Consider the following 26654-nt stretch of genomic DNA (forward strand, 5'->3'; position numbering starts at 1 on the left):
TTTTTTTTTTTTTTTTTTTTTTTTTCTTTTTTCCCCCTAAGGCTGGGGAATTCCTGGTTGGATTGTTTCCAAACTGTATTTTCATTTACCTTGTGTTGCACTTTAATCAGCAGGTGATTAATCTAGAGATGGAAAAGCAGAGGAAGAAGGCAACACAAATTGTACCCCTGTGGTGGCACTTCTGGGCCACCTCCAGTCCCGGGGCAGTTCTGGGGCCTCAAGACAAGAAGGACATGGAGGGGCTGGAGCAYGTCCATGGCYTTGAATGGAGCTGGGATGGGTCTGGAGCCYCAGGAGSRGCYRRGGGAGCTGGAAAGGGGCTGAGCCTGGAGCAAAGGGGGATCRGGGGGACCTTGTGGCTCTGCACAACTCCCTGACAGGAGGGGGCAGCYGGKGGGGTCGGGCTCTGCTGCCAGGGARCAGGGACAGGAGGAGAGGRAAYAGCCTCAAGACTGGATTGGATATTGGGAACAATTCCTGCATTGATATGGTTGTCCAGCCCTGGCACAGGCTGCCCAGGGCAGTGGTGCAGTCCCCATCCCTGGAGGGGTTTAAAAGATGTGTAGCTGTGGCACTTGGGGACACAGTTTAGTGGTGGCCTTGGCAGTGCTGGGGACCAGTTGGACTTGAAGATCTTAGCTTTTCCAACATTAACAATCCCATGATTCTGTGGTTCTTGAGAGCAAAGGCTGTTGCAGGCTGGTGGCTGGTTTTTGTGCCATTACAATAATAAACTATTTCAAAAAATAATAATGTAAATTACAATTTTTTGTTCAAAAAGAATAAGGAAAAAGACGCTCTGAAAAGTAATTTCTAAACATCTCGTTAAAATGCGTCATCGTCAGAGCTCCAGTTTATTGTTACTTTGGGCAAATAATGCTTGGGGAGAGCATCTGGTGGGATAAATTGTTAAAGCCTATGGAAATGGGTTGAAAGTAGGAAAAATCTGCAGAGCCTGTAGCCATGACGTGCCTTTCATCTGAGATGCTTTTGGGCCGTTCCACTGCATTGCAAATGCTTGAATGCAGCAGCAGCAGCAGCTTCTGTTAAACACACTTAAGGTTCTTTCTTGCTTTTGATTTTGGAAGATTTATTGGCATCATCTACAGTTCTGGCTTTTCTTGGAAGCAGCTTCAGAGGAGGTTTTTGGAAACAGGTGACATGGGCTTTGGACGTGCAGGGTTTTGGTGACACGGAGCTGGGGTCACGTGTCTCTTGGGTTTTTTTCCACTGCAGTGCTTGGGGAGCTCAGGTGATAAATAGTAGTAAACTATGACATACAAAATAGTAGTAAACTCTGACTAATAATGAGCTGTTACCTACTAGTAGTAAATGCTACCACGAGAGGCAATGTTGGTAAATTGGTCCTTGACAGAGATGGTTTCTCCATTGCAATCTTTTCATCTTTATCTCTGTGTCATTCCAGCTGATAATGTGTTACRTTCCTGTCTTTTGGGATGAATCATTGGATCCACTCATTTTGTATTTGCTTTCCTTATTCCCTGGCAGGCTCCTTACCCCTCAGGACAGAATGCAGCTCCAACCACATTGGTGTACCCGCAAGCCCCTCAAACAATGAACACGCAGCCTCAGACCCGCTCGCCGGTAAGGAGCCCACTCTGGCCTCGTCTCCTCTTCTTCCTTCCTCATTTGTGTTTTTCTCTGTCTRTGTGTGTCTATAGCACATGGCTGGTTCTTGGAGAGCCCATTTTACTGACGTGGGAGCACACCCCGTATGGCAAACCTTGATTGAGTTTTTCAGGCTCAGACTGGTAGGACAATTTTGCTTCTAAAGTTGCTGAAGAAACAGTAGAGGGATTCTCATCTACCTTCAAGTAACACCATTTATTTTTAGCCTCATTGCTTTCCGGTTCACTTTATTGTAGAGTTCAGGTTCATTGCCAGAATCTTTCTCTCTTCTTCTTTTTTTTTATTTTTTTATTTTTAATTTAAGGATGTGTTTTATGCCGGGATAGACCAAAAATCAAACACAAAGAGTTCTCTGCAGCAGTGCTCAGTCTCCAGTGGCCTCTGGGCTCTGCTCCCAAATCAGTGCCACCAATCAGTTCTAGYCCTGGAGGTGCTCACATGTAACCTAGAGCTCCTGTCTACTCAGATCTATGTGTGCTGAGCTCCTTTTTCATCCAACTTCAGGTCTGATCATCCTTCACRGTCTTTTTTTGGGGTGGGTGTTTATTGTGATACTGCTCTGCTGTTGTAGAACTTTGATTCCCCAAACCAGGCACTTTCTGGGGATTCCCTGCTCATAGCACAGCTCCACATGATGTTAGAAGACCCTCYCAAGGCATCAGAGGCTTAGTCCAGYTTCTGGAGGTGTGGTGGCTTCCCATCACCATGTCTCAAGGCTCCATCAGCTGAGGGAGCAGCAATCCTGCATGTCCTGCCCCTCTGTGTCAGGACACCTTCAGGTTGCCCATAACCCCCTGGTCCCTTCCCAGCAGTCTTCTCTTTTTAGAGTAAGGTGAAGGCTCCTGGAGCAAACTTAGAGCCTCTGAGACAGAGGAGTTTGTCCACAAAGATGATATAAGTACATATATACACAGGGCAAGAATCCCCAAACCTGCAGCATTACTGAGGCACTTGACTGGCTCTGGAGGTTTCCCCTCCAGGATGCTGCAGGGTTTGTTCTGAGGCCCCTCTCTGTGTTGATGAACAAGCCAGGTAACACTGTTTTTGAAGTTCTGTGATGTGGACAGCTGTGAATTTGTCCTTYGTGCCCCATTCTGATCAGTAATGCAGGAAGGACACTGCTGATAAAACTCTTYCCTCAGTAAGTATAATCATCTTTCTCCTTAATTGTTGCAAAGCACAACTAAGTTGATGTGATTAGAACTGGAGCAAAAACCTGACTGAAGAGCTGCATCTCTAAACCAGTTTTTTTGACAGCCCAGCAGAACAGTGCCAATACATTGCACAGAAAACTGGAAGAGGAGGAAGGTTTTGGAACAGAGTCCGGTTTACAGGTCCCTGGCTGGAAGAGGCTGGATAAAATACTGCATTGTAAGCAATATAACAAACTGTACTCCTTCTTGCAGGCAGTTATGCCCATGGCACTGTTTTTATTTCTTCCTTCCTTTTTTTATTATATATTTTTTTTACACATCCTTTTTTGTTGGCTACCAAAGTGCACTGGTTTTGCTTCTTTGCTGAGAGCACGAGCTGCCGTGGCAGCCTCTGCCAGGTGAGGTGGTGCCACAGGGCCCAAAGCTGAATTACAGCTGGGGGTTCTGACCTGAGGTAGGACAGAGACCAGGGCCCCTTGGGCATTGTAACTCAGCAGAGACAGCATCTGCAGGAAATTTGACCAGCAAATGTCAAATTTTGTAGGGTTTTAGCCCCGTAACTGAGGAGATCCTGAGGAAGAATTTATCTGCACCTGTCAGCCTTGTTTGTATTGTTTTGAGCTCTCCTGTGTGCAGGTTTTGCCATGTGCTCTGCTAGTGCCCATCTCCACCCCATGACTAAAAGCTGCTCCCACCAATCACATCTCATTCCACCTCCCACCCCAAAGCAAATGCAAGACTAGCCCAGGCCTGAGCTACTCCTGCATTTGGTTCTTGGCTTGATTTATTCATTTGTAATTTAATTTTTTTAATTTATTTTTTTAACCATCCCTTTTTGTGGTGAGGGGAGGGTGAGGAGGGAAGGAGGAGGGTGGCAGGTGGCTCTGCCATCCTTGGGTTTCTGTCGTGCTCTGGCACGGCTGGCGTGGGCAAGCAGGACTGATGGAAGCCCTCCCTGGRGCCAGAGCTTCCTCCATCCCGTTTTGCATCCAAGGGCCATTGGAATTGCAGAGCTCAGGCTTTTCTGTCCCTCCCAGGACAGCTGACTTCACAAACTGGCTTCGTGTTTGCTCTCAGTTAGCATCACTGCCACAGTGGGAATTGCAAAGCTCCAGCTGGGGAAGGAAAACAAAATCCCAGCCATTCATCACTACTGAAAATTCCCCATTAGCTCTTGGCCAGCCCTGAGCACTAGGTGGTCTGAASATTAACTGATTTTAGGAGTACTGTCAAAAAAGGATGTGCTGGAAAGGGTGCTARATCAATCCAGGAGGGGGTAAGGTGTGCAAGCCCAACATCCAGGGAGAGAGCATTCCCTGTGCCCATGGAGCAGTGGGTGGGACTGTAGGGAGTGGGGGACAGGCAGGAAGGTTGGACCCAGGATTTATTAAGTTTTCCTATCTAYTGTCTTCATCAAACAGAGAAGAAACAACACAAAGTGTCTATTTGAAGCCAGCAGTGACTACAGTTTGTTCTGTTGCTTACAGCTATTAACAGGAATAATTCCTATCAAACTGAATTATTTAATTTCTTTTTAAAATCAAGAGCCAGTGGTGACCAGTGCGAAATAGATGAGGACATTTTTTACTAACCTGGAGCTTTTATTTTATTTCTTTTTTTTTTTTTTTTTTTGTAACACACATTACTTTCCACCATGGAATATACTTTGGCTTCTTCAGCTGTAAACCTCCTGCTCTTGTTTTAGGTACAGTGAGAACACGTTTTCTGTGGAACAGGGATGAGAGAGGTGCTTTGGCCCTGAAATGAAGCAGCATAAGGTTTTTGCATACCAGTGTTCTCTTTTTGGCTGTTTTCTTTAATTGGTGTCTAACGTGGAACGTGCAGCCCCATGGAAAGGCTCAGCCCTTCCAGGGTACCTTTAGTCCCTTCTCCCAAACACAAGGTATTGGAGCGGGTTTAGGGGAAGTTCTTTGGGAAAATGAGGTTTTGAASTGCTTTTATCTCCTGAGACTCATCCAGGTACCTGTTTCTCATCATCCACAAGAGCCACTGCCCTCCTCCCCCCAGAGCCTCGGGAGGATACCCAGAGGCTCCCAAGTCTATTTGCTTTATTAAAATAGAAWTTTTAGCTTTTTAGTCTCTCAGAGTGACAATGCTTTGTTTTTTTGTTCTTCAATGTAAGGCTTAGGGAAGATTTTTCAGGGTGAGAAAACTATTTGGTGAACCAGTGCAGGTCATTCTTCATAAACTCCTGTCCCTAGAACAGTCAGTGTGTCCATATTTATTCATTTCTGAAGGGTTTTATGACTTTCCATCCAAGTGTCACCATGAGGTGAAGGTAGAAGGAATATATAAACACCAGGATTAGTAGACTAGTTCTTGGAAATCTTAAATCTAGGCAATTTAAGTGTTTATAAAGGAAACAATCAGCTGGACCAATGAATACTTATGCTTCGCTTCATGGTTGATGGGGTTGGAAGAGCTGCAAGTCAAGCCAGGCCCACGTTTCCTTATAGAAAAAAAAAACCTCTTATTAAAAGATAACTGATTAGTAGTCAGTTTTGATCACTGTTCTGAGGCAGAAAGTAAACCACAGTGAGCCCTGAGTGAGCAGAGGTGGCTGTGCTACGCCATCACAGTGGAGGCACATGATGGATAAAATCCGCTATGGATCTGGTTGTGGTCACTCCAGTTAATTTTACTGGAGCCCTTATCAATAGACTGCTCTGCTCTCTGCTTGTTACACTGAGAATTAAGGGTTTTAACACCTAAGCTCTGGGTCACTGGTGCCTTTTCATCTTTATTTGTATTTTCCATTTCTTGCATTCATTTTTATTTCTATTTTAACTGTCAATTCCTTATTGGGAAATGCTTTTAATGTTGACTGAGCATGTCAKATTGGGATTATTTCCCTCTGTGTGTGGCCCAGGTGAGTGGGAAGTGATTTAGTAGCCCGAGTGTAGGGCTGAGAACCAGGAGCTCCTGTTCTCCTTCCAGGCTCCAGTACTGATGCCTTCAGCTCCACAGAGACAGCCTAGGATAACCTGATTCTTCACTTTCAGAGAGGATGGCAAATCCCACTCATTAAGAAGGGGTTTGCTGTGATCCCAATGGAGGAAAAAAGCTGGAAGTGCAATGGCAGGGGTGAATGTGCAAGGAATGGCTGCTCTTTGCCTCCTTTGCAGGGATGTCCTGGGGCCCTGTGCCTCCCTGGCTTGTACAGCCACAAGTCTCCATCCTCCGCTCCCACCAAACACCCAGAATGGCTCCAACCCAGCTGCTTTAACCATTTACCTCCGCCTKCAGCAGTTCCAGAATCTCCACTACTGCTCGTTTTCAGATTTTTTTATGTTTGTTTTATGKTTTTTTCCTAGGCAGGATAAGGAATGCCTGCATCCCTTGAGTGTGTTTAGGATCCTGGGCAGCTTTGGCTGTTTGTCCCACCTCCCAGCACAGCGCCCGTAGCAATGTCCATCATGAYGCCTCAGTCTCTGTGTGTCACTGTCCTGCAGCAAAGCTTTTGACTGTGTCCTTATTTTATTTTCTGTGGGTTTATTTTGCATAGAGTGTGACATTTTGGTTCGTTGTGGTGTTTCTGACTCTTTGTGCCTTTCCTTTGTGTTTGTTTCTCCCGCCTTTCCTCAGTTTGCAGCGGGGCCTCGACCTGCCCATCACCAGGTACAGTACCTGCCCCTTCGTTATCACCCTGCACTAATTGCTGGGGGGTGGGGGGCCGGGGTGACTCACCCACTAACTCGAGTGGGGGAAAGCAGCCCCATAGTAGCCACTAGCCCTGCGTAACCCTGCTAACAGCTGCCTGTAGTAACACTGCCTYCACACCCGGGCTCACCGCTCCCATTAACCACCCACCTTCCGCAGCGGGGAGCCTGGAAGGATCATTGCCAGGGCTTTGTGGGATATCCCTGCCTTCTCACATCACTAGAAATTTGTTCCGAATGTTTCCCAAGCTAATTGATGGATTCAGTTTCTTGAAGATGTGACCTGAGAAAATCTTGCTTTTCCAACTCGCAGCAAAGGAAACAACTTCCCCRTTGCTGCATTTTTGTGTGATACACCTGGTTATCTGTCACCATTGCACTGCTTGATGTTGTTTTACTTAACCTGCAAAAGCCAGACCTTTTAGTAAGCCTGTTGCATGACTTGGACTTTGTAAGGAACCATTTCATTATTAAGAAGGAGAATTAGGGATAGCTGTGCCTCATAGAACTCTGGGGTGGCAGAATTAGGACCTCTCCAGTGTCAGGACAGACACACAGGCCCATCTGTCATAGTCAGGGTGTCTGTGTCTTTTCTATCAGCTCCTGCATTTTTCTTTGCTAAAACCCTTATCCCTGGGAAGTGATTTTGATACTTCTTGTAGATTTTGAAGGAATAATGGTGGCACTACTGGTGGGAAAGAGGAGGAGAGGCAGGACAAGGCAGGAAAGCTCTCCCAGAGCTCTCTTGGCTTGGAAGAAGTTWGTTTCCACAAGTTAATAGGGAGAAAAATCCTATTAATCCTGTGGTGTCAGGACAGGGGCTTGAGGCATGGAAGGTTTGTTCCAGGGAATAACTTTGTTCTCACTTCACTCGTGTTCCTGAGCAGTTGAACACTGGGAAGAGCAGCACAGGGAAAGTTCAGTCTCAGGAGAGCAGGGGAATGTTAGGTGGGCACAGACACCCCAAAATCCCCATCATCCTTTTTGCTTCCAGCTCAGGGAGCAGTGAGGGAGYTGGAGCCTTCCAGTGCAGGTCTGGAAGGTTGAAAGGAGTTTAAAGAGTAAAATGGGACATTTGCACTGGTTTGCTCAAAGGCAAAGGTCACGTGGGACAGGGGGAATGATTTCTTTGCATGGCTGGGATGGCATGGACAGGCAGTGGTAGAGGAATGYTTGCAGGATGACTGGGTGACCTGGGGAACAATGGGATTAGGGTCTTGTTTAGATAYTTTTGTTCTTGACCTTAACTTCAGGTTGTGTTTATACTGCACAATACAGACAGTGCATTACTGCTCTGCAACTCCTTATTTCTCTCATGGGTCATTCCTGAGGCACAGGATATATTCACTGTGAACCATTTAATGTTCTCCTAAAATTTACTGAGCTCTCTCTGAGCAGGTTTTGGCCCATGAGTTGTGAGGCAGCAGAGCCTTGGAGGAAATATTCCAGTGACTGGGTCCTTTACTGCTGGGACACTGCCACCAGTRTCAGAATTTGATCTAAAACTTTCCTGTGGACCCAATTATGACCCTGCCCTTACTACATTTGTAATTTCCAAGTGTTTTCCTGATTTTATCACAGTTAGGTTTTTTTTGTCTCTGTTGCATTTGAATCTGCTTATAATTATCTGTGAGAAGCTGTCACCATTAAAAAAACGTTCCCGGCTTTATTGCTGGTTMCAGCTGTCATGTGCTGGATCAGGACAGGCACAGAGAGACCTGGGCTGTAGATGAGCTGTTTCTTTGCTTTAATCCAGAGAACCCGTGGTGTGGATTGAGGGTGAATAGAGGGATTTTGGCCACGTGCAGGAGGGTCACGGCCAAACCCAATGCTCACAGGATGCTCGAGACCAGCATAAATAATTATCCTCCCATGGGATTTTTTAACCTTGGTTAAACTGTGTAACATGAGCAGAGATCTTTGAGATTTGTAAGTTAAAACGTGCTAAACAAGTAAATTGGTCTTGGCAGTGTTARTRCTTGCTGCGAGRACTCCGCATTCCCTTTGAGGACAGYGGCAGTGCCRTGGGGTTTGCAATTCCCTGCAAAYTTACAAAATTCACTTACAAAGTACTTGGGGAGCGTGGGGTTTATTTTAGAAATGGTTGCTCAAAAGAAGCCAGTRTAGTTAAAAACAGAAATCAGAAATATGAACTGAAATGTGGTTGCTTCCTTTCGACTTGGGCTGTATTTGAGATGGGTTTGCTGCTCATGGCTCCGCCTCTCAGTTGAGGTTRCTGGTGGAGTTTATTCCAGTTTTAACTCCGGGTTACTTGAGGTCCTTTGTGTGTAATTTGTACAACAGAGAATGGGCTTGGCTGGGTGCTGTTGTGAAAAAGCTTTGGGACTTGGAGAGGTTGGGAATTCACACCCTGAACTGACTSAGCTGACCATTTTGGGGTAGCTTTTTGGGATATTCCAAGTCAGAAAGTGATGGGAAATAGCTGCTGCAGACACTTCCCTGTCTGCATCCATGAGTGCATGAAGAAGCTGCCACTTCTAAGTCCCAAAAAGGGCTTTTCCCCTTCATTTTATCATTTTGTAAATAATAAAACTGTGAGAGTCTGAGGGGAAGGAAACAAACCTTGCCTTGAGCCAGCCCAAAGGGCTGCACTGAGGTGCTGCAGAAGCAGGACCTGGGGATTTGTGCTGCAGCTTCTGTTCCTGGCACCAGAGAACAAGGGACAGGACAAGAGAAAATGGTCTCAAGCTGCAGTGAGGGGGTTTTAGGTTGGATACTGGGAAAATTTCTTCAYGGAAAGGGTAGKCAGGCACAGGCTGCCCAGGACAGTGATGGAGTCACCATCCCTGCAAGTGTTCWAACAATGTGTGGATATTGCACCYTGGGGCTTGGGTTAGGGATGGACTTGATCTCAGGGGGCTTTTCMRGCCTAAACAGTTCACAATTCTCTGATCCTCASATCTCCAGGCTGCAGCTCCTCAGTTCCTGCTGCAGTGCCTGTGCAGGCACCTCCTCTTCCCTCCCTGAGTCAGGCTCAGGTTATGCCACCAGCCTTCCTGGTGGCACCAGAAAGGCTGAAAATTAATAACGGGTATGAGAAGCTTGGGTGAAGTGCAGAGCTTGGGTAACAACTTGTCGAACTTTCCTTTCACTTCTATTCTCCACAACCTCCCACACGGCTCCATGGGCCCATCACAACATCCAGCCATGATCCCAGGAAATAAAACAGATGAGTGTCCATGTGTGCCAGGCTGAGCTTAGGTTTATTTTCAGGTTTCTATTTTGGTGCAGCTTGGGGTCCAAGGGAGCACTGGCTTGGGAGCCACAGCCTGGGAATCCAGAGCCAGTGGCCTTGGGAGCCTTGGGAGCTCTGGGGAGCAGGGAGAGCGGTGCCAATGAGCAGCTGCCCCAGGAGTTTGCAGTGCTGGTGGCTTTGCCATGGTGGTCTCAGCTGTGAGCAGCTCCTTCGGTGCAGCCTCCCCTCCTCTGGCACTCGGAGTTGTGCCCTGCCCAGTGCATGGAGGTGCTTTTGGTAGAGAGGGGTCTCACCTCAGCCCCCAGCCCTTTACAGCAATACACACCCACGGGGGTTATTAYATTTCTTCAACCCTCCCTTGGTGGCACAAGTGCTGTAACCTGCTGATAGATTGGAAATAATCATTACTCAGTGATTTGCAGTGAAAGAAGAAAGACTTTTGCACTTTCTAATGTCTTTGGATATTGAAAAATCACAAACTCTGGTGATTCTCACTATAAATTCAGCCCCTGTGCTTGGTTCATGGCACGCTCCTGCAGCTCCCCCACACCTCACAGCCACAAGGTTTTGTCAGAGCAGGACCATGGCAGGGTGTTGTTCTTCTGGTTTGCTTTCTCCACCTTCACTTCCAAACTTTTCTCCCCGAACAGTTGCCTTCTCCTGGTTCAGGTCACACTTCCAGTGTGCCGGGGACCRCTGTTCATCCATGTTGACAGGGCTGGACATAAAATCATTGTGCTCACCTTAACAGTGTGGATATCTGAAATGGAGTGATCCATGGCTTTCCTGGGGACATCATTTGCTGTGGGGAACAGCTCAGGTGTCGGGAAGTCGTCAGCAGCASCAGAATGGCCATTTTAAGTTCATCATGTCGAGGGTAGAGACATCACAGCTTCCTCTGCCCTCCCCCATCCTTCCTGATCCCAGGGCAGATAATCCCAGCTGATTCCTTCGTTCCCCTCTCTTCTTTTCTCACCCCTCCTGGCACATTTACTCTCTGTAACGCATCACTGCACAGTAGTTAGTAGGATTCAGTGTGATGTCTGGTGGCCYGATTATTATAATGATTTTTTACTTAACAGTTAAATATGTGGCATTTCTTCCCCTCCCTGTCTTGGTGTAGAAAAGGTGAGAAATCCATGATTGGAGCCAGARTTTCTGCTTTTTCTGCTCCCTCTGTACCGTTGAAGGAGAAATACTGGATGTTTTAGGAATAGAGTRGATGTAAAATCTTTCTGTAGTGTCACATTTTGTGCAGTAAATCATGGGTTGATAAGGTTTTTTGTTTTTTTTTTTAATTTTAAAAAATAATTTTAATTTATGCTTCCATCTAAAACTTTTCTAGGAGAGTTTCTGATCCTGTGGGTTTCCATGGTGCCWCTCAGTGTCTTTTCCTGGCAGTTTCTGGAAGCGATGAGTCAGAGCAGGGCAGAAGCTGCCTGGAATTGTGTGCAGTTAGCGTGCATGTTGTATCCTATTCCTTCCTGTTGATCTGTAAGCTGTTCCATTGGCTTTCTTTCTGTTTCCTGCTGCTTTCTTGCTTCGTTATTGAAGGGAGGATTCAGACCTATACAGGTAACTCTAACTCCTGGTTCTGCATGGCATCAGTGTCTCTCTCACCTGCTCATTCCTCCGTCAGTGAATGCCTCCTCTCCGGTGCATTGGTCCCTGCTGAGCTCCAGGGCTGCCGAGACTCCAGAGCAGCGAGGGCACAGCCCCAGTGTCCCCCCAGCATGGGAGGGCTGAGCACGGAGCCTGTGCCTGGGGRTGGCTCAGTTCCCTGCCTGGGGCATCGCTGCATCCCAGCCTGGGGCAAGGCTWTGGTACCACCCTGGGACAGGTTGTCACCCTTTGGAAAACAGGGCAGGACAAGTCACCTGATCAATTTGTGTAAAGGAGAGACATGAGGTGGCCCTGGCTTTTGTGAAATTCTGGATTTTTACCTCTTCTGGATGTAAATTGGAACAGTTGCCTTGATCTTTTATTTCCCTGGGATATTTATAATGGCAGATTTTTTAGTAGCCAYCTTACAGAAAGAAAATCAGACAAACTCATTTTTCTAAAGTTTGCTCTGAAGGTTCAGCTGAAAATTCAGGAGATACAAACTAACAGTTAATATTTTGTAAAGCTTCTTGCCTGTTTCTGCCTTGTAAAATAGAAAGCCATAGATGGTCCTGCTGTTCACAAACACAGACTGTCCTGCAGTTTTCTGGAAGTGTGGCAGCCCTTGGAAACTAATACCATAATTGTAATATTGTAAGGACATTTCCAATTCTTTCTCAGAAAGTCTGACCAGTTCCTTGTTTTCTCTCCTCTCTCCCTTCCCTCTCCTAGTTTTTTCAGAGGCCTCAGATCCAGCCTCCAAGAGCCACCATCCAGAACAGCAGCCCCTCCATCCGTCCCGGAGCACAGACCCCGACTGCCGTGTACCAAACCAACCAGCACATCATGATGGTGAACCACCTGCCAATGCCCTACCCGATGCCTCAGGGCCCCCAGTACTGTATCCCACAGGTAAATCCATCATCCAGGCACCTGAGGAACTGCAGAGCAGCCTTTGCTCCATGGGGGTTGACTCAGGACTGGCCAGGAGTGGGTGAGGATGTGTCTGTGTCAAATCACACTGGTTATTGCCTATTTAGCCTCCTGTGCCAGAGCAGGTTTAGGTTAGATATTGGGAAAAATTCCTTCATGGAGGAGGTGATCAGGCATTGGCAGAGGCTGACCTGGGCAGGGGTGGAGTSACCATCCCTGCAAGTKSTCARGAAAGATGYRGATGTGGCATGTGGTGACACGTTTTAGGGGTGGACTTGGCAATTCTAGGGGGAACAGTTGGACTTGGTGATTGTAGAGGGTTTTTCCAGCATTAATGATTCCATGATTCTGTGGTTCAGCCTCTGTCCCTTCTCTTTATGAAGTGTTTGTCCTTCTGTGCATGGAGGCACTAGGAATCAATCAACTTTTTGAGGTCTCACTCAAACACAGTAGGAAACCAAGCTCTTGGAAAATATTTAGTGCTCTAAAAATACCTAATTTGACTTAATAGATCCACAGGCACTCCAAAACCTTGGGCCCCACAGGATTGCTGCTGTCAGTGGTGTGACTCTGTTCTACCTCAGCTCCTGAGTCCTCTGTGCCATGGCTTTACCTTACTGTTGGCAGTAACATTTTGACAGGTTTAAGTGGATATTGGGAAAATTCCTTCATGGAAAGGGTGGTAGGCACTGGCACAGGCTGCCCAGGGCAGTGGTGGRGTCACCAACCCTGGAARTGTTCAGGCAACGTGTGGGTGTGGMACTTGGGGATGAGGTTGATGGTGAACATGGTGGTGGTGCYGGTTGATGGTTGGACTCAGAGATCATAAAGATCTTTTCCAACCTTAACAAGTCCATTGTTCTGTGATTTCTGAAGCTATAATTAACCAGCTTGAGGATCAGATCCCTGTTGATTGGGGTGGGGGCCCCAGTTACAGGTTGCCCAAGTTCTTGTATAGTGATGTCTGTTTTTGTCTCCCCAGTATCGTCACAGTGGTCCCCCATACGTCGGGCCACCCCAGCAATATCCTGTGCAGCCACCAGGACCAGGACCCTTTTATCCAGGCCCAGGGCCTGGAGAATTCCCCAATGCCTATGGTAAGTTCTGCTTGGAGAGTTCTTACAAAATCTTTTCTTGGTGTGTTTTTCTGTTGTCAAGCTGAAGATTTATAATAACAAGCTGGATTAGCATTTGTTTGAACTTCAAATAGCTGCTAAATTTGGTGGTGTCCCAGCCCTGATTATTCACTTCTGAAAAATCCCAGAGTATTGTTTGTGTGAGTGTGTCAGGAGAGGCTGCAGCTACCCAGGATGCCTGTGACCAGGAATGGGGCTGTTTGTTAGTCCCTGCTCAATCATTGTTATTTATTAGGGTATTGTGGGTACATCTGGCAGTCCCAGTTTTCACTGCCATGCCCTGGGAATGCTCCAGCATTAACAACAGTTAACAGTTCTTATCCCAGCATTTCTTGTTCAGTGGTAGTGAGGGAGAAGAACACGCCATGTGGATTTTTACCCGGATTTATGCTGCAAAGATAATTTAGTCCAGTGGAAGAGTCTGTAACCCCTRCAAAAGGTCAAAATTTGGCCTCTTCCTGCATTGGGTCACTCACTGCTCCCTGCCCATTCACTTTCTGTTACCTTTTGGGGGCTGAGATATCTTTGGCCTCCTAAGGGAATTTTCTGTTGGAATTTTGGAGCCTTGGGGTGACTGATTCCCTTCCAGGCTGAACAGTAACAGCCCTGCTCCCTTGGCAGAATTGCATGTTTGTTCTTCTCACACACAGATCCCTTTGGAAGGAGAGAAAAACCCAGTAGTTTCCCTGTGTATCATTTGGAAAGGTCTATTACTTTTCCTCTTTTCCTTCTTTTATTTACTTGGTTTGTGTGGAGCTCATGGGAATCATTGAAAGGTTGCCATGAAGCCTTTGAACRTGGTAATGAAATTTCAGAATAGGAGTGAGGGTAATAACAGGCAGCTGCTTCCTGCTGTTTTATACTAGAGAAAATAAGAGAAATATTGCAATGGCTTTTCAAATTTGATCCACCAGATGAGGAGGTTTCCCAGTATTCCTCATTTTTTTGTGCTCTTAGAGGTCTACTTTCTTACTTCCTGCTTGCTTAGTGCCATTTATCTGTCTTCACTCCTATAATTAGGAAAAGGTTTATTTCCAGCTCCTTTACTCTCCTGGAAGCCTCTGGTTTGTTGCAGAGAATCTTAGAATCTTTCAGTCCCAGTTTATCTTGAGGGGTCTGCATCTGTGGAGCATCAGTGGGTGAAGGCAGAGCTCTCTGTGCTGCAGAGTTTTCCRGGCAGGGAAGGTTTAACCAAGGATTTGCGTGTGCTTCACCTTCCCCTCCTGTTGCTTCTGTGCTGTTMTAGGGACTGGGAATGCTCAGTCTCACCAGGTGCTGCCAGGTTTGAGCACCAGCTAAATCTGTGCTCCAGACATGGATAATGCTGCTGGCATTGTGTTTTCCATGATCCACAGGATTTGTAGCCAGTGTAGCTGCTGGATATCAAAATCATGGCAGTTTGGCAGGACCTAAAGAAGGTGATGAGGGAAAATACAATGGAAGGCAAAACTTGTGAAGATGGACAGTGCAATTTTATAACASAGTTTTGCAGTTTATTGTTCTCTGATATCAGGGGGTTTCTGCACAATGTTGGGAAAGACCTTGAAATGATCAATGGGTAGGAGGGAGAATAAAAGCTGGGTGCTGGAGAGCTGGAAGGGATCAAAGGCAAGGAGCAGAGCAGAGAGCGTGGCACTGGTAAATGCACGGGGCTTGTCACAGAAGCTCTGTCTCTTGCCAGATGTTAGTCTTTTTAGGATTTGAGTTTTTTAAATACTTTTCATGAAGGGAGAGTTTTCTGAGTTCTGCTGGAGCTGCCTCTCCAGCAGGATCACAGTGYAGGTGATATGGTTAGATCTGGTTTCTAGGAAATTACAAATAAAGGGAATTCACACATTGCAGGGTCCCAGGCTCCTGTCCCTTCACCTTACCTGCTTGGACACGTGCTCAGCAGTAAGGTTCATAGAATCATGAAATCCCAGGATGGTTTGGGTTGGAAGGGCCTTAAAGCCCATCCAGTGCCACCCCCTGCCATGGGCAGGGACATCTTCCTCTGTCTCAGGGTGCTYCAAGCCCCATCCARCTGGTCCTTGAACACTTCCAGGGATGGAGGCAGCCACAGCTTCCCTGGGTAAGAATTTTTCATTTGCAACCTGCAGAGATGCTGGTGGAGACTTTGAGGCCAGATTTGAAGTGGCTCTGCTGACTCTCACATTCAAATGAGACATTTCTTCAGTTTTTCAGCCCATSCAGGAGTGTCACTTTGAGCTGCTTGATGCCATGCAGTGCTCTCTGCTTTGGCAGGGAAAAATTCCCACTCTGAGGATGCAGACAGGGAGCTGGCTGCAAGCTTTCCAACTCTCAGTAGGAGGAAATGCATCCTTGGAAGTTGCAAATCAGGCTGTGCTGGGCTAGTTTAATTTGCTTTCTTGGATTTGCCCAAGAACGAAGTGACCTCCCATTTGGGTTACAGACACAATTCAGATTTTCATTCCCAGTTAAAGGTTAGTTCAGCTGAAGAATAGATCTGATTGCTCCAGAGCCAAGTGCGAGCACTCAGCTCATCCAGCATCCATGCCTAGAAGGGAAAACACTCAGCAACACCTTCCACATTCCCCTGATACCTGATCCATTGGCAGGATGCCACCTGATCTCTGGCATGGYCTGAAAGCACTTGGTTATTTATTGAGCCACTCTCATTCTGTAAAGAAAACTGTAATGAAGCATACTGGCTTTTAGGAATGTGATCAGCACCATGGTGTAATTCTGCACTCATCACCGTGGTCATGCTTTTTGTGTGCTGCAGCATGAGAAGAACRTTGCTTGTAATTAAATTTTCTGGTTATGCTTCCAAATAGGTTGTAGTTGACCTTGCAAATTGTTTGTATTGGTTTGACTGAATTTCTCTAGAAAGGCAGAARACCCCTGATAAACTAGCAGCAAATCCAGCAACATACTCTCCTGTTTGTCAGGCATAGGAGTCCAGGGATGGTCTTGCAGTGCCTCAGTGGTGTCTGCAGCCTCTCGGAAATGATGAYGCACATGGTCAATTTTTGGTCATGGAAATCAAATAGGAAATAGGGGCTGGATCTCTATTCTTGATCGAGCATCACTTTCTGTTTAGTGGAAGTGGGGCAAATGCAGCATTCCCAAATGGATGTTGGAAGTTCTGGAGGGAGGGAGGAGCACATGGCCAGYTGTACCCCTTGCACTTGGTTTTGTGTCATTAATGTCAAACTGACCTTGTCCCTCTGGTTTGTGCCATTCCCCTGCCCCAGGAACACCCTTCTACCCCAGCCAGCCTGTGTACCAGTCTGCACCCATCATTGTGCCTACGCAGCAGCAGCAGCCACCGCCTGCCAAGAGAGAGAAGAAAACGGTGAGTGAGGCTCTGGGGAGCACAGCCCTGGGGGCCTGTCCTGCCTGGGAGCTGCAAGGACATGAGTAATGTTCTTAAGATTAAACCTGAGCTTTACTTTCACTGAAGGCCCTGGCACAGGGTGCCCAGAGAAGCTGTGGCTGCCCCTGGATCCATGCAAGTGTCCAAGGCCAGGCTGGATAGGGATTGGAGCAGCCTGGGACAGTGGAAGGTGTCCCTGCCCATACTTTAAGGTTCCTTTCATCCCAAACCAGTCATTCTATGACTCSCAAGGAGATAAAATGCAATTATTAAACATTGCACAGTGCTGCACTGGTGCCTTGTTTTCCATTTTCTCATGGGCACTCTCCACTGTGAGTCTGTGACATCTCAGCGAGTCAAAAAGGAAAATAATTTTGCTGGGTTTAAACRTAAGTGAAAGCAGCAGCATCTCCCAAAGCCTGGATTCCTCACCTGCCTGTGCTGGTGCTTGGAGTGTTGCTGAAGAGCCAGGTTTGAATGAATGAACTCAGCATTTTGGAGAATGTTGGGAATTGGTTCAAAGTGACCAATTAGAAATAATTTAATCTTATGCCTTGAAAAAGGTGGAAAACCAGTAAGTTGTGGATGTATTTGCAGGCTGCAAAGAACCTGACCATGYTACGAAAGTGGGTAGGGGTTTGGAGAGTGATTCCCTTTGTTTCTAATCACTGGGGGGAATTGGAGGGAGGCAGATGAATGGAATCTAAACCCATTTGCCCATGGACAGTGGGGCACAGTAAAGTACATGGGATGAATGTAGGGTTTAACCAGGAAAAGATGGATRTGGAGTTGAACTTGTGAATGAATCGTTTGTAAAGGATTGAAAAGGAAATTATAACAGCTTTTGTGTAAGAGTGTTTTGGAAATGCTAAAAGAACTGTTTCCTGGGGGTAAAAGAGAATAAAGGGACTTGGACATGTCTCAAAATGCAGAATATTTGTATCTTTGGAGTTTTGAGGATGATCTGAGGTGGCATTTGACTTGGGAGACCGGAATAGCTGAACAATGTGTGAGCTGTGCTCACAGGAAAGGCCTTTCTGGTGGCTGCTCTCAGCAGCTCTTTTGTCACCTCTTCAGTCACCAGGAGTCTCTTTTCAGCATCCCAAACACAACATGCCCAGATCCCTGATGCCATTGAAATGCAGAGCTGATCAGACACGCTCAGCTGGGATTAAGGCAGTTCCATGCTAGCCAAGCCAAGTTCTTTGAGGCAGAAAAGGGATTTTAAATGCCYGAGATGCTTCTCTCTTAATGTGCAGTTTCAGTTTGTTAATTGGTGTTGCAACTGGAGAAATGAGAAAAATTAAAGTTAAATGTATTAATGTGCACACGCCCTCGTCTACATGAGTTGAGTATTTGAGTACTACAAACTTCCAGGCAGGGAAATCTTGTTTTAATGCCATTGACTACGAGTCAGGGGGAGGAGAGGGCAGGAATTAGTGCCAACTTCAGGCTCTTGTTGCTGTGGTTAATGAAATGTTTTAGCAAAAAAACTCCATCAAAAATAAGAGGAGACCAAACTCAACAGCCTGACTACAGTGTGTGTGTTTGTGTGTTCACAACCTAAAGTGAAGCCACCATTCCACTAAACTGAGTTTGGCAAATCACAAAACCCTTCTGCARTTATGGTTTTATATCCCAGAATCCCAGAAGGGTTTGGAAGGGCACCCAGTTGCACTGCCTGCCATGGGGTGAGCACAGGGTGGTTTCCAGCAGRAGCCCTGCCCTGGGAAGGCTGATGAGGTCTCTTGGTTTGCTTGGAGTTGTTTGCTTGGATTTCTGCATGGATTTTATGTCGAGTTCAGCCAAGAGCTTTGGAGAAGGTGGGCAGACACACAGAACTCTGTGTTCAGGTTTATCAGAATCTCCAGTTCTTGCACTGGGGATGAAAAGCTCTGTTTCTCCTTGTCCCAGACATCCTGGCTCTTCCCCCTGTTCAGGGACACAGATTGGCTCAGGTGCCAGTTGAGGATTTAGTGACTATTCTAGAGTGCTTTATTTTGGAAAATATTTTTTCTTCCCATTTTGAAACTGTGAAGAAACCCAAAAATCCCACTTGTTTCCTAAATGCTGCAGAGTTTTACAGGACTTGAGTTTGTTCTTTCAGTTTTCCTTTCCTCCACTCAGTACTTTTGTTTGATTGCTTCTGTTTTGGTGGAATGGCTGAATTGTTTTTCCCCTTTCCCAGCAGCTGGATTGGCAAGGTCACCGAGTTCCCTATTAGGGTAAAACACAGCCTTTTCTCCATTCTTACCCTTTGTACTACTGGGCTTAGCTCAGTACCTAAACTGTCTCCTGAATTTTCTCAGTTGCAGGAAACTCACGTTCCAGCAGCAGAGACTGTATTTTGAATTACAGGGTGCATGTATTTAGACTGAACTGGKGTGGTTGATGATTAAATTAGGTTTTGATGAAATTAGATGTTGATGAAAGGATGACATGCCATGCATTCCAACCATGGAAGCAAGCCACATCCCAGTGTTCCTGCTGAGCACCAGCTCATCCCAGAGCAACTCCTGCTGGGTGTGATGGGAGCAGTCCTTCCCATGCTCCTCTCCATAAGGACAGCTGGAATGGGAATTGTGGGAATTATTCCTTTGTTACTACTGCAGTTCTTTCAATCCTGCAGATTCGAATCCGGGATCCAAACCAGGGAGGCAAAGACATAACAGAAGAGATCATGTCTGGAGGGGGCAGCAGGAACCCCACCCCACCCATCATCAGACCCACCTCCACCCCGACTCCACCTCAGGTAAGGAGGGGCTGTGCTTCTCCCTGCTGTGCCCTTTGCTGTGCCCTTCACTGTGCCCTTCACTGCTCCCTTTGCTGTGCCCTTCACTGCCCTTCGCTGTGCCCTTCACTGTGTCCTTTGCTGTGCCCTTCACTGCCCTTTGCTGTGCCCTTCACTGTGTCCTTCGCTGTGCCCTTTGCTGTGCCCTTCACTGTGCCCTTCACTGTGCCCTTCACTGTGCCCTTCACTGCCCTTTGCTGTGCCCTTCACTGTGCCCTTCACTGTGTCCTTCGCTGTTCCCTTTGCTGTGCCCTTTGCTGTGCCCTTCACTGTGCCCTTCACTGTGCCCTTTGCTGTGCCCTTCACTGTGCCCTTTGCTGTGCCCTTCACTGTGCCCTTCACTGTGCCCTTCAGTGCCCTTCGCTGTGCCCTTCACTGTGCCCTTCACTGTTCCCTTCACTGCTCCCTTTGCTGTGCCCTTTGCTGTGCCCTTTGCTGTGCCCTTCACTGTGCCCTTCACTGTGCCCTTCACTGCCCTTCGCTGTGCCCTTCACTGTGCCCTTCGCTGTGCCCTTTGCTGTGCCCTTCAGTATGCCCTTTGCTGTGCCCTTCACTGTGCCCTTCACTGTGCCCTTCACTGCCCTTTGCTGTGCCCTTCACTGTGCCCTTCACTGTGCCCTTTGCTGTGCCCTTTGCTGTGCCCTTCACTGTGCCCTTCGCTGTGCCCTTCACTGTGCCCTTCACTGTGCCCATTGCTGTGCCCTTTGCTGTGCCCTTCACTGTGCCCTTCACTGTGCCCTTCACTGTGCCCTTCGCTGTGCCCTTCGCTGTTCCCTTTGCTGTGCCCTTCACTGTGCCCTTTGCTGTGCCCTTCACTGTGCCACTCGAGCTTCCTCATCCTTCCAACCACACCTCTGACCACCTCAGACACCTGGATTGCTCCTCAATTACCAATATTCTTCAGGGATTATTTTTTCCCAAGTTCAGTCATTTTTACTAGTCSTTATGTTGATGTGGAGCCTCAGTGCTGCTGCATATTTCCCCTCACTGATTTTGTATCAGCTGTAGATTTTAAGAGCTTTACAGAGTTTCAGTGTTAAAGGAGGTGTTTCTGTTAAGTCTTGTGCACCTGAGGAAATTCCATGTCACACATGATTGACTGTAAACCTTGATTTGCATCACTGTTCTTTTCTGCCATGGTTGGAGCTGTTTTAGAGTCACCARAAGGACTGGAGCTCAGGAATTTTCTCACAGAACTGTGATAAATCTATCACAGATTCGTTCTCTGAGTGTTCAAACTTAAAAATGCATTTTTCTGATGAGAGAAGAATTATAAATATCCCAAATCATTTTTTGTAGCTCCTAAATCCCTTCTCATCACACACCTCTGATCTGACCCCTTTAAGTCCCTGGTTAGAGGCCAGGAAAGTTCTCCTGGTGATGGAGAGGCTGCAKAGCAGAGCTCTTGCTGGGCTGGGATTTCTTCTGTGTTCTTCCCTGTTGGATCTCACCAGGTTGCAGCAGCTTTTAGGTGAAACAGCTTTTCCTGAGCTCAAACCTTCCTTTCCCCCTCCACATGGGAGTAGTTTTTCTGCTGGAAATCCTGTGCTGAGGCAGGAGCACAACCTTGTCTGGGGTAACTGGTTGTGCTGGAGTGGGAGCTTGGGATTCCAGGAGATGTAACTGGGATCACTGAGGTGCAGTGGGAGCCTGGCCTGCAGATCCCTCCCTGAGACCAGCAGGATTTCAGCTTTCAGCCTTTCCCAGCTCAGTCACATCCTTGTGGCATCTGTAGGGCACCACCTTGTGCTTTGTCATCGGTTTTCTCCTCGTGTCCCTGTTGAGGACAAGCAGCAGCAAGGCACAAGTTAAACTTCTTCCCATAAGAGAAGACAGCAGAGATTCCAAACTTGGSAATCTTGGTCAGACCATCTCCCCATTTCTTCTTGCTGCACAACTTTCTCCATTGTCAGTGGGAAGAGTTGGARCCACTCAGGATTTCCTGTGGAATTCCCTCACAGTGAGTGAATCCAGGCACTTACCTGGATTTACTGAAATCTATTTTAAGGCACTWCAATTAAGTCAAACAGAAGGAAATAAATGTGTTTCAAGAGGAGGTTAATAGGCCTGAATTCTGATCAGCTGTAATTTGCATGCAGAGCACAGCAGTGATGTCCAATCATCTCCTGCAAGGTATGCAAATATTCCATTGTTTAATATCCAGCCTTCCTTTTGATTAGGTGCTTGGAACCACTTTTGRTAATCACAGAAGAGCTCTGAAACAGAGTTCACCAGAATAAGTTCATTAGTGTAGCATAACTGAAAATTTAGGCCCACTTAAGCCAGGAAATTCAACATTATTGTCCCAACAGCTTCTCTAAATCAAGTCTTCAGAGCACRTTTAATATCTTGGGTGAAATGAAATAGTGTTTTAATAACCATTCTCAGGAATTGCAGTAGTGGGGGGCGTTACTGTTTTGAACAGGTGGAGTCAGTAAATTTTCAATATTCAGCCATAACTTTTGAGATGTTCCTGACTTGGGGCAGCTTCTGGGAGCATGCAGGGGGAGCAGAGCTGCTGTTGCTTGTTCACTCCCCTGGATCAAACCCTGCTCCTTGGAGTGCTGGGGGAGATTTCACTTGGTTGAGCCCTCAAAATGTGAGCGTGCAGCCTCAGGGCTTAACAAAGCAGCATCAAAGCAACTCCCAGTCCAACAAGATTTTAGAATTATAGCAAATTCTAATAAAACTTCTTTCTCTGAATCTGTTACCTCATTATTTAAATGATACAAACAYAGAAGAAGCTCCCTCAAGAAGTGCTGAAAACCAGGCCTTATTCTAAATTCTGCATTTGAGAAAGAAACTTTTATAATCACAGTCATTTCCAAATTTTCATTTTTTCCTTTAAATTTGAATTATCTATTAACTGACTCAAATAAACCTGAAACTTTRCTAACACAAACCTGAAGCACCCTCTTCTCTCAGTAGATTAAGTGTGGAACATCAAAAAATYACTAGAATTGTGCTTAACATCAAAAAGTTATTGGAATCGTACAGAAGATGAGCATTGCTGACAAGGTGAACCATGTGGTTTGAGCCATTTCTGTTCTTTTTACTCAGCATCACTGACCAAAAAGTGCTTTAGGTGGAGTTTTCCCTTTGCCTKTATGGTGTGTTTTAATTGCTTTTGAGCAAGTAAAGGGCTTTAAATTTCCTGCAAGAGAAGCTGGAGGTACACGGAGATAAGATTTATCCATTTCTAACAGGAAACATTTTCACACTTTACATTTTCACACTTTACGTTTCACACTTTAACATTTTCACACTTTTTTTGYGGGGAAGGTAAAGAAAACCCAGGGCCAGGATCTGACTACAGTATTTCCTCAGCACTGGCTTCCACAGAAAATCACTTTATAGAGAGTAAATGCTCTTATTTTCCTGGCAAAACTCTTCCAAGTCTCAGTGAATTTKTTAGACCTTGTGTTTGCTCAGTCTCCAGGCTGTGGTGGGGTAGAATAACCCAGAGCAGCCCTTGGAGCATCATAAATCAGGGGAGTGATTTTCAGTGGGATTTTTCTTCTAAAAACTCTCTAAATGCTCCATTTTTCAACTGCAAGGCTCAGTGCATAAGGACGATTTCTTCATCTGCAATATAATTCCCACCAAATAAATAAGTGTTTTCCACATTTTTAAAGGAAATACATTTGCTAACCCAAGAAATTTCTGGGATCACAGGTTTCTTCTTCGCTTGTCTCCTTAGGTTGCTGTGGTTCTTATCCCAGTTTCCTTTTCCCTCTCTGATTTCATCCATGAATTTTCTTACAAAATGCAAGTCCTGATCACTGAGAGTGAGGAGAAAGTGTTCTTAAAACCTGCTGATTTGTAAAGCTGGGTTTTCTTTGGCTTCTTTCCTTTGTCTGGAAGTTGGGCTGCAGTTCTTCATCAGTTCTCCAGTCAGTCAGGCTCATTGCTGAAAGAGGAGCAATCCCAAATAAAACTTCAACCCTTCACCCCTACTTAAATGTTCACTCTTATTTTTCCAGATGTGCTTTACCCCAGTTCTCCTGAAATGGTGAAAAATAATGTCTTGGAGATAATTCTCTCTTTATCCTGCACTGTTCAGATGCAACAGGGGAAAAAGCTGGAAATGGGAGGAAAGAACAGAGTCCCAGGAAGAGAAGCAGGTTGCCAGAAGTTTCTCTTTACAGGGAAATTAGCTTTGCATGGATTTCTGAGAGCTTGTCTGAAATCAGGAATGAGGCACCCCTGCCTTTGACCCTGTGCTGTGTTTGGATGATTAAAAATCCTTTTTTCTGTAGTTGCTCAGAGAAGTTGGTGAGTGTGGAGCTGGGTGAGAGCAGACACCTGTAGGGAGCTGCCTGGCTTTCGATTTGGGATTAGGAAATTACCATTCTTCTGTGCCTGGTACTTGATGYGTATTGAAGGGGATTTTGTAAACAGCTGCTTTGCCCTGTCTGTGTTCACTCCACCAAGTGTCTCACGTTCAAGTCTGGTGCAGTAATTTGGTCTTCCTTAAATTCTGAAACTCAATACAAAGGATTTTATTGAACTTTCATGAACACAAGTGTTTGGTGGGAGGTAAAATATGTGTCTGTCCCAGGCTRGGGCTCCTTCAGTCTTCCTTCAGTCTCTGTGGCTCTTTTTGTTTTGTGCTTCCATACAGACTCTCTGGGGCTCTCCCCATGTTCTTTGGGAATCTGTCCCCAGCTCTCCCCCAGACTGCTGGGTTTATTCTACTCTTGCCCTGCACATCCCAGCCCCCAGGCTGGTTGTAGGAGGTGCTGGGGGATTATTTTTTCATTCAGCCACCCCCAGTCTGGATGGTTTCCTACTGGGATAGCGAGTGATAGCAGATACACCTGTCCAGCATTCATCCCCTCCTGCACACATCAGCTATTGATAAATACATGGGAGAATAAATGAATAGATTGAAACATGTAAGGGGGTTGAAATAATGGATCAGTTGAGAAAGGAGTCAAGTCCCAAAAATGAGCTTAAATCACAGARAGATCCAGGAGCCTTGGTGCGTGTCCTGCATGGAGGAGCATTCGTGCAGCTCCTGGGAGAAGTGTTGGGAGAGCAAAGCTATTGATAACTGTGCTGTGCTATCTCTTCCTTGCTGTTCTGTACAGTAATCATCCTTTTCCCCTTTTTCCCCTTTTTCTGCTGCCTTTTCCTCCCTTTCCCATGCACTTTTTGGATTTATCCAATTGACCTGTGTATTTTTTCTCTTTATTTTTTCTCTTTATTCTCCCTGCCTTTGGTTTTTTCCTCTCTCTCCCACCCTGTCTGATCTCCCTCCTTGCCTTTGCTCCATGTTTTTGTGTCCCCAGGCTCACCCTGTTGTCCCTCCCTGCCAGCAGGTGCTCAGCCAAGCCCCCGAGCCCGTTCCCGTGGCGTTGGGAGCCGTGGAGAGCTCCCACCCCTCCAGCAGCACCCCCGGCACCGTGGCCCCCGCCTCCAAACAAGGTTGGTTCATGGAGATTTCCTCCCTCATTATTTTGAGTAGTTTATTTTTCCCACTCCTTTCTTGTTTGAGTTGGAATATTTTTGGCAGGGAGACCAGCAGGCAGCAGAAATAGAGGGGGGGAGGAACTTCTCTTCCTCCAGTGGAACATTTTAAGTGTGTTGCTAAGGGAATTAATTGGAATTTGCTAATGTGGAAGTGGTTAAAAATAATTGTCTTCAAGCTTCTRTGTCCTAAACCTTGTTTCAGAGCACACAGAAGGATGAAACTCCTCASCCATGTGCCATCCTCCAGAAACCAGCATGTTGTCAGGGAAATGCTTTAGCCAGAGGTGCTTTGGATCATTTGGATAATTAGCCACAGCAATGGCGTAGATCCAGAGGATCATATGGCTTCCCCAGAGCAGCTCATGTGTCCAGTCCTKTAGGAACGGGCAACATTAACTATAAAAAGCCAGTAATGTCTCATAAAGCCTGTAGCAGACTTTGCTGACTTCAGTAAAATTGGCACAGATGGAAAAAGTTCGTTCAAATTCCATTTCCTTGGACAAYGCTCTCAGGCTCAGGGTGGGATCCCTGGGGTGTCCTATGTAGRGCCAGGAGTTGCACTGGATGATCCTGGTGGGTCTCTTCCAGATCAGGATATTCCATAATGTCCATTGGAAGGGARGTTTTTTACCTGTTCAGGGAATTGGCCCAAGAGGCTGACAAAGCAGAATTCCACACTGGAATTTTGTAGCCATTGAAAGCTTCCTGATGTGTAGTTCCTGATGTGTCAGAAGGTGGGTGCTGGCACACAGAGCTGATGCCACCTTTGCTTCCTGGCTGTCCATGGCATCACAGCCTCCCTGGGCTCTGYCTGGAGCATGCAGGGAAGTCATGGAGTGCCAAGATCTTTTATTTCAGAGTATTCAGATTCACAGAATCACCAAGGCTGGAAAAGCCCTCCAAGTCCTTGGAGTCCAACCATGAACCCAGCACTGCCACGTTCAGCACTCACCACATCCCTGGGTGCTACATGTTTTTTAAACACTTACAGGGATAGTGTTTAAAAAACAGGGATAGTTTCAGGGACTCCACCACTGGCCTGGTCAGTGCCTGACCACCCTTTCCATGAAGGAATTTTCCCAATATCCATCCTGAACCACCCCTGGCACAGCCTGAGGCCATTTCCTCTCATCCTGTCGTGTGTTCCCTGGGAGCAGTTTGCTAGAGGAAAACCAAGCCCCAGAGGAGCACAGCTCTAGAAAAGGGGACAAACCAACATCTCTGGTCCTGCTGATGTCCTTGATGCTGGCTGCAGTCACTTCTGGGAAGCCAAGGACACGTCCCTGGGGCTGCTGTTACAGCCATAGCGTGGACRTCAGGGTTTCCCTCTTCCAGTGCTSTCYTTAAACAGCAGCAGTATCTRGAAGTTGGTTGTAGGAGGTTGAAAAAGGACCTTTTGGGGATGGACTRGCCCCATCTCCCACTTCAAGGAGGCCTGTGGCTCTGTCTAGGTGGTGGTGCAARCCTTTGATGTCCCCAATGTCACCTGACCAAGGGGTGGGTGGCTCTGATGTCCTTTGGCTCCATTGTGGCAGTGCTGGTTGAGCTCCCTTGACCGTTTGGTGCTGCCCAGCCTCAGGCACAGCTTCTCTTCCCCATCTGTGTCCCCTCTGCCAACATTCCTGAGTCCCTCTTGCTGCCAGGGACATCACCTGAGAACACCACAGTGCTGGTGG

The 26654-nt window shown here is 46.6% G+C and overlaps 1 protein-coding gene across 8 annotated transcripts in view; it reads left to right on the plus strand.

Annotated features, from left to right (window-relative positions):
• The window catches only part of EIF4G3 (eukaryotic translation initiation factor 4 gamma 3), a 137276-nt gene that overhangs the window by 64984 nt on the left and 45638 nt on the right, over positions 1-26654 (plus strand). For 5 of the 8 annotated variants that reach the window (XM_057380238.1, XM_057380232.1, XM_057380234.1 and 2 more), the window contains 7 exons: positions 1510-1605; positions 6411-6443; positions 12036-12215; positions 13219-13333; positions 16591-16691; positions 19342-19464; positions 24825-24933. In XM_057380238.1, coding sequence (XP_057236221.1) covers positions 1510-1605; positions 6411-6443; positions 12036-12215; positions 13219-13333; positions 16591-16691; positions 19342-19464; positions 24825-24933 — 757 coding nt within the window. The remainder of the gene's footprint in view (positions 1-1509; positions 1606-6410; positions 6444-12035; positions 12216-13218; positions 13334-16590; positions 16692-19341; positions 19465-24824; positions 24934-26654) is intronic. The other 3 variants (XM_057380233.1, XM_057380239.1, XM_057380235.1) reach the window with 2 other exon arrangements.

This window comes from Malurus melanocephalus, unplaced genomic scaffold, assembly GCF_030028575.1.
Source record: "Malurus melanocephalus ecotype Western Australia unplaced genomic scaffold, MMel_1.1 scaffold_440, whole genome shotgun sequence".
Classification (NCBI taxonomy): domain Eukaryota; kingdom Metazoa; phylum Chordata; class Aves; order Passeriformes; family Maluridae; genus Malurus; species Malurus melanocephalus.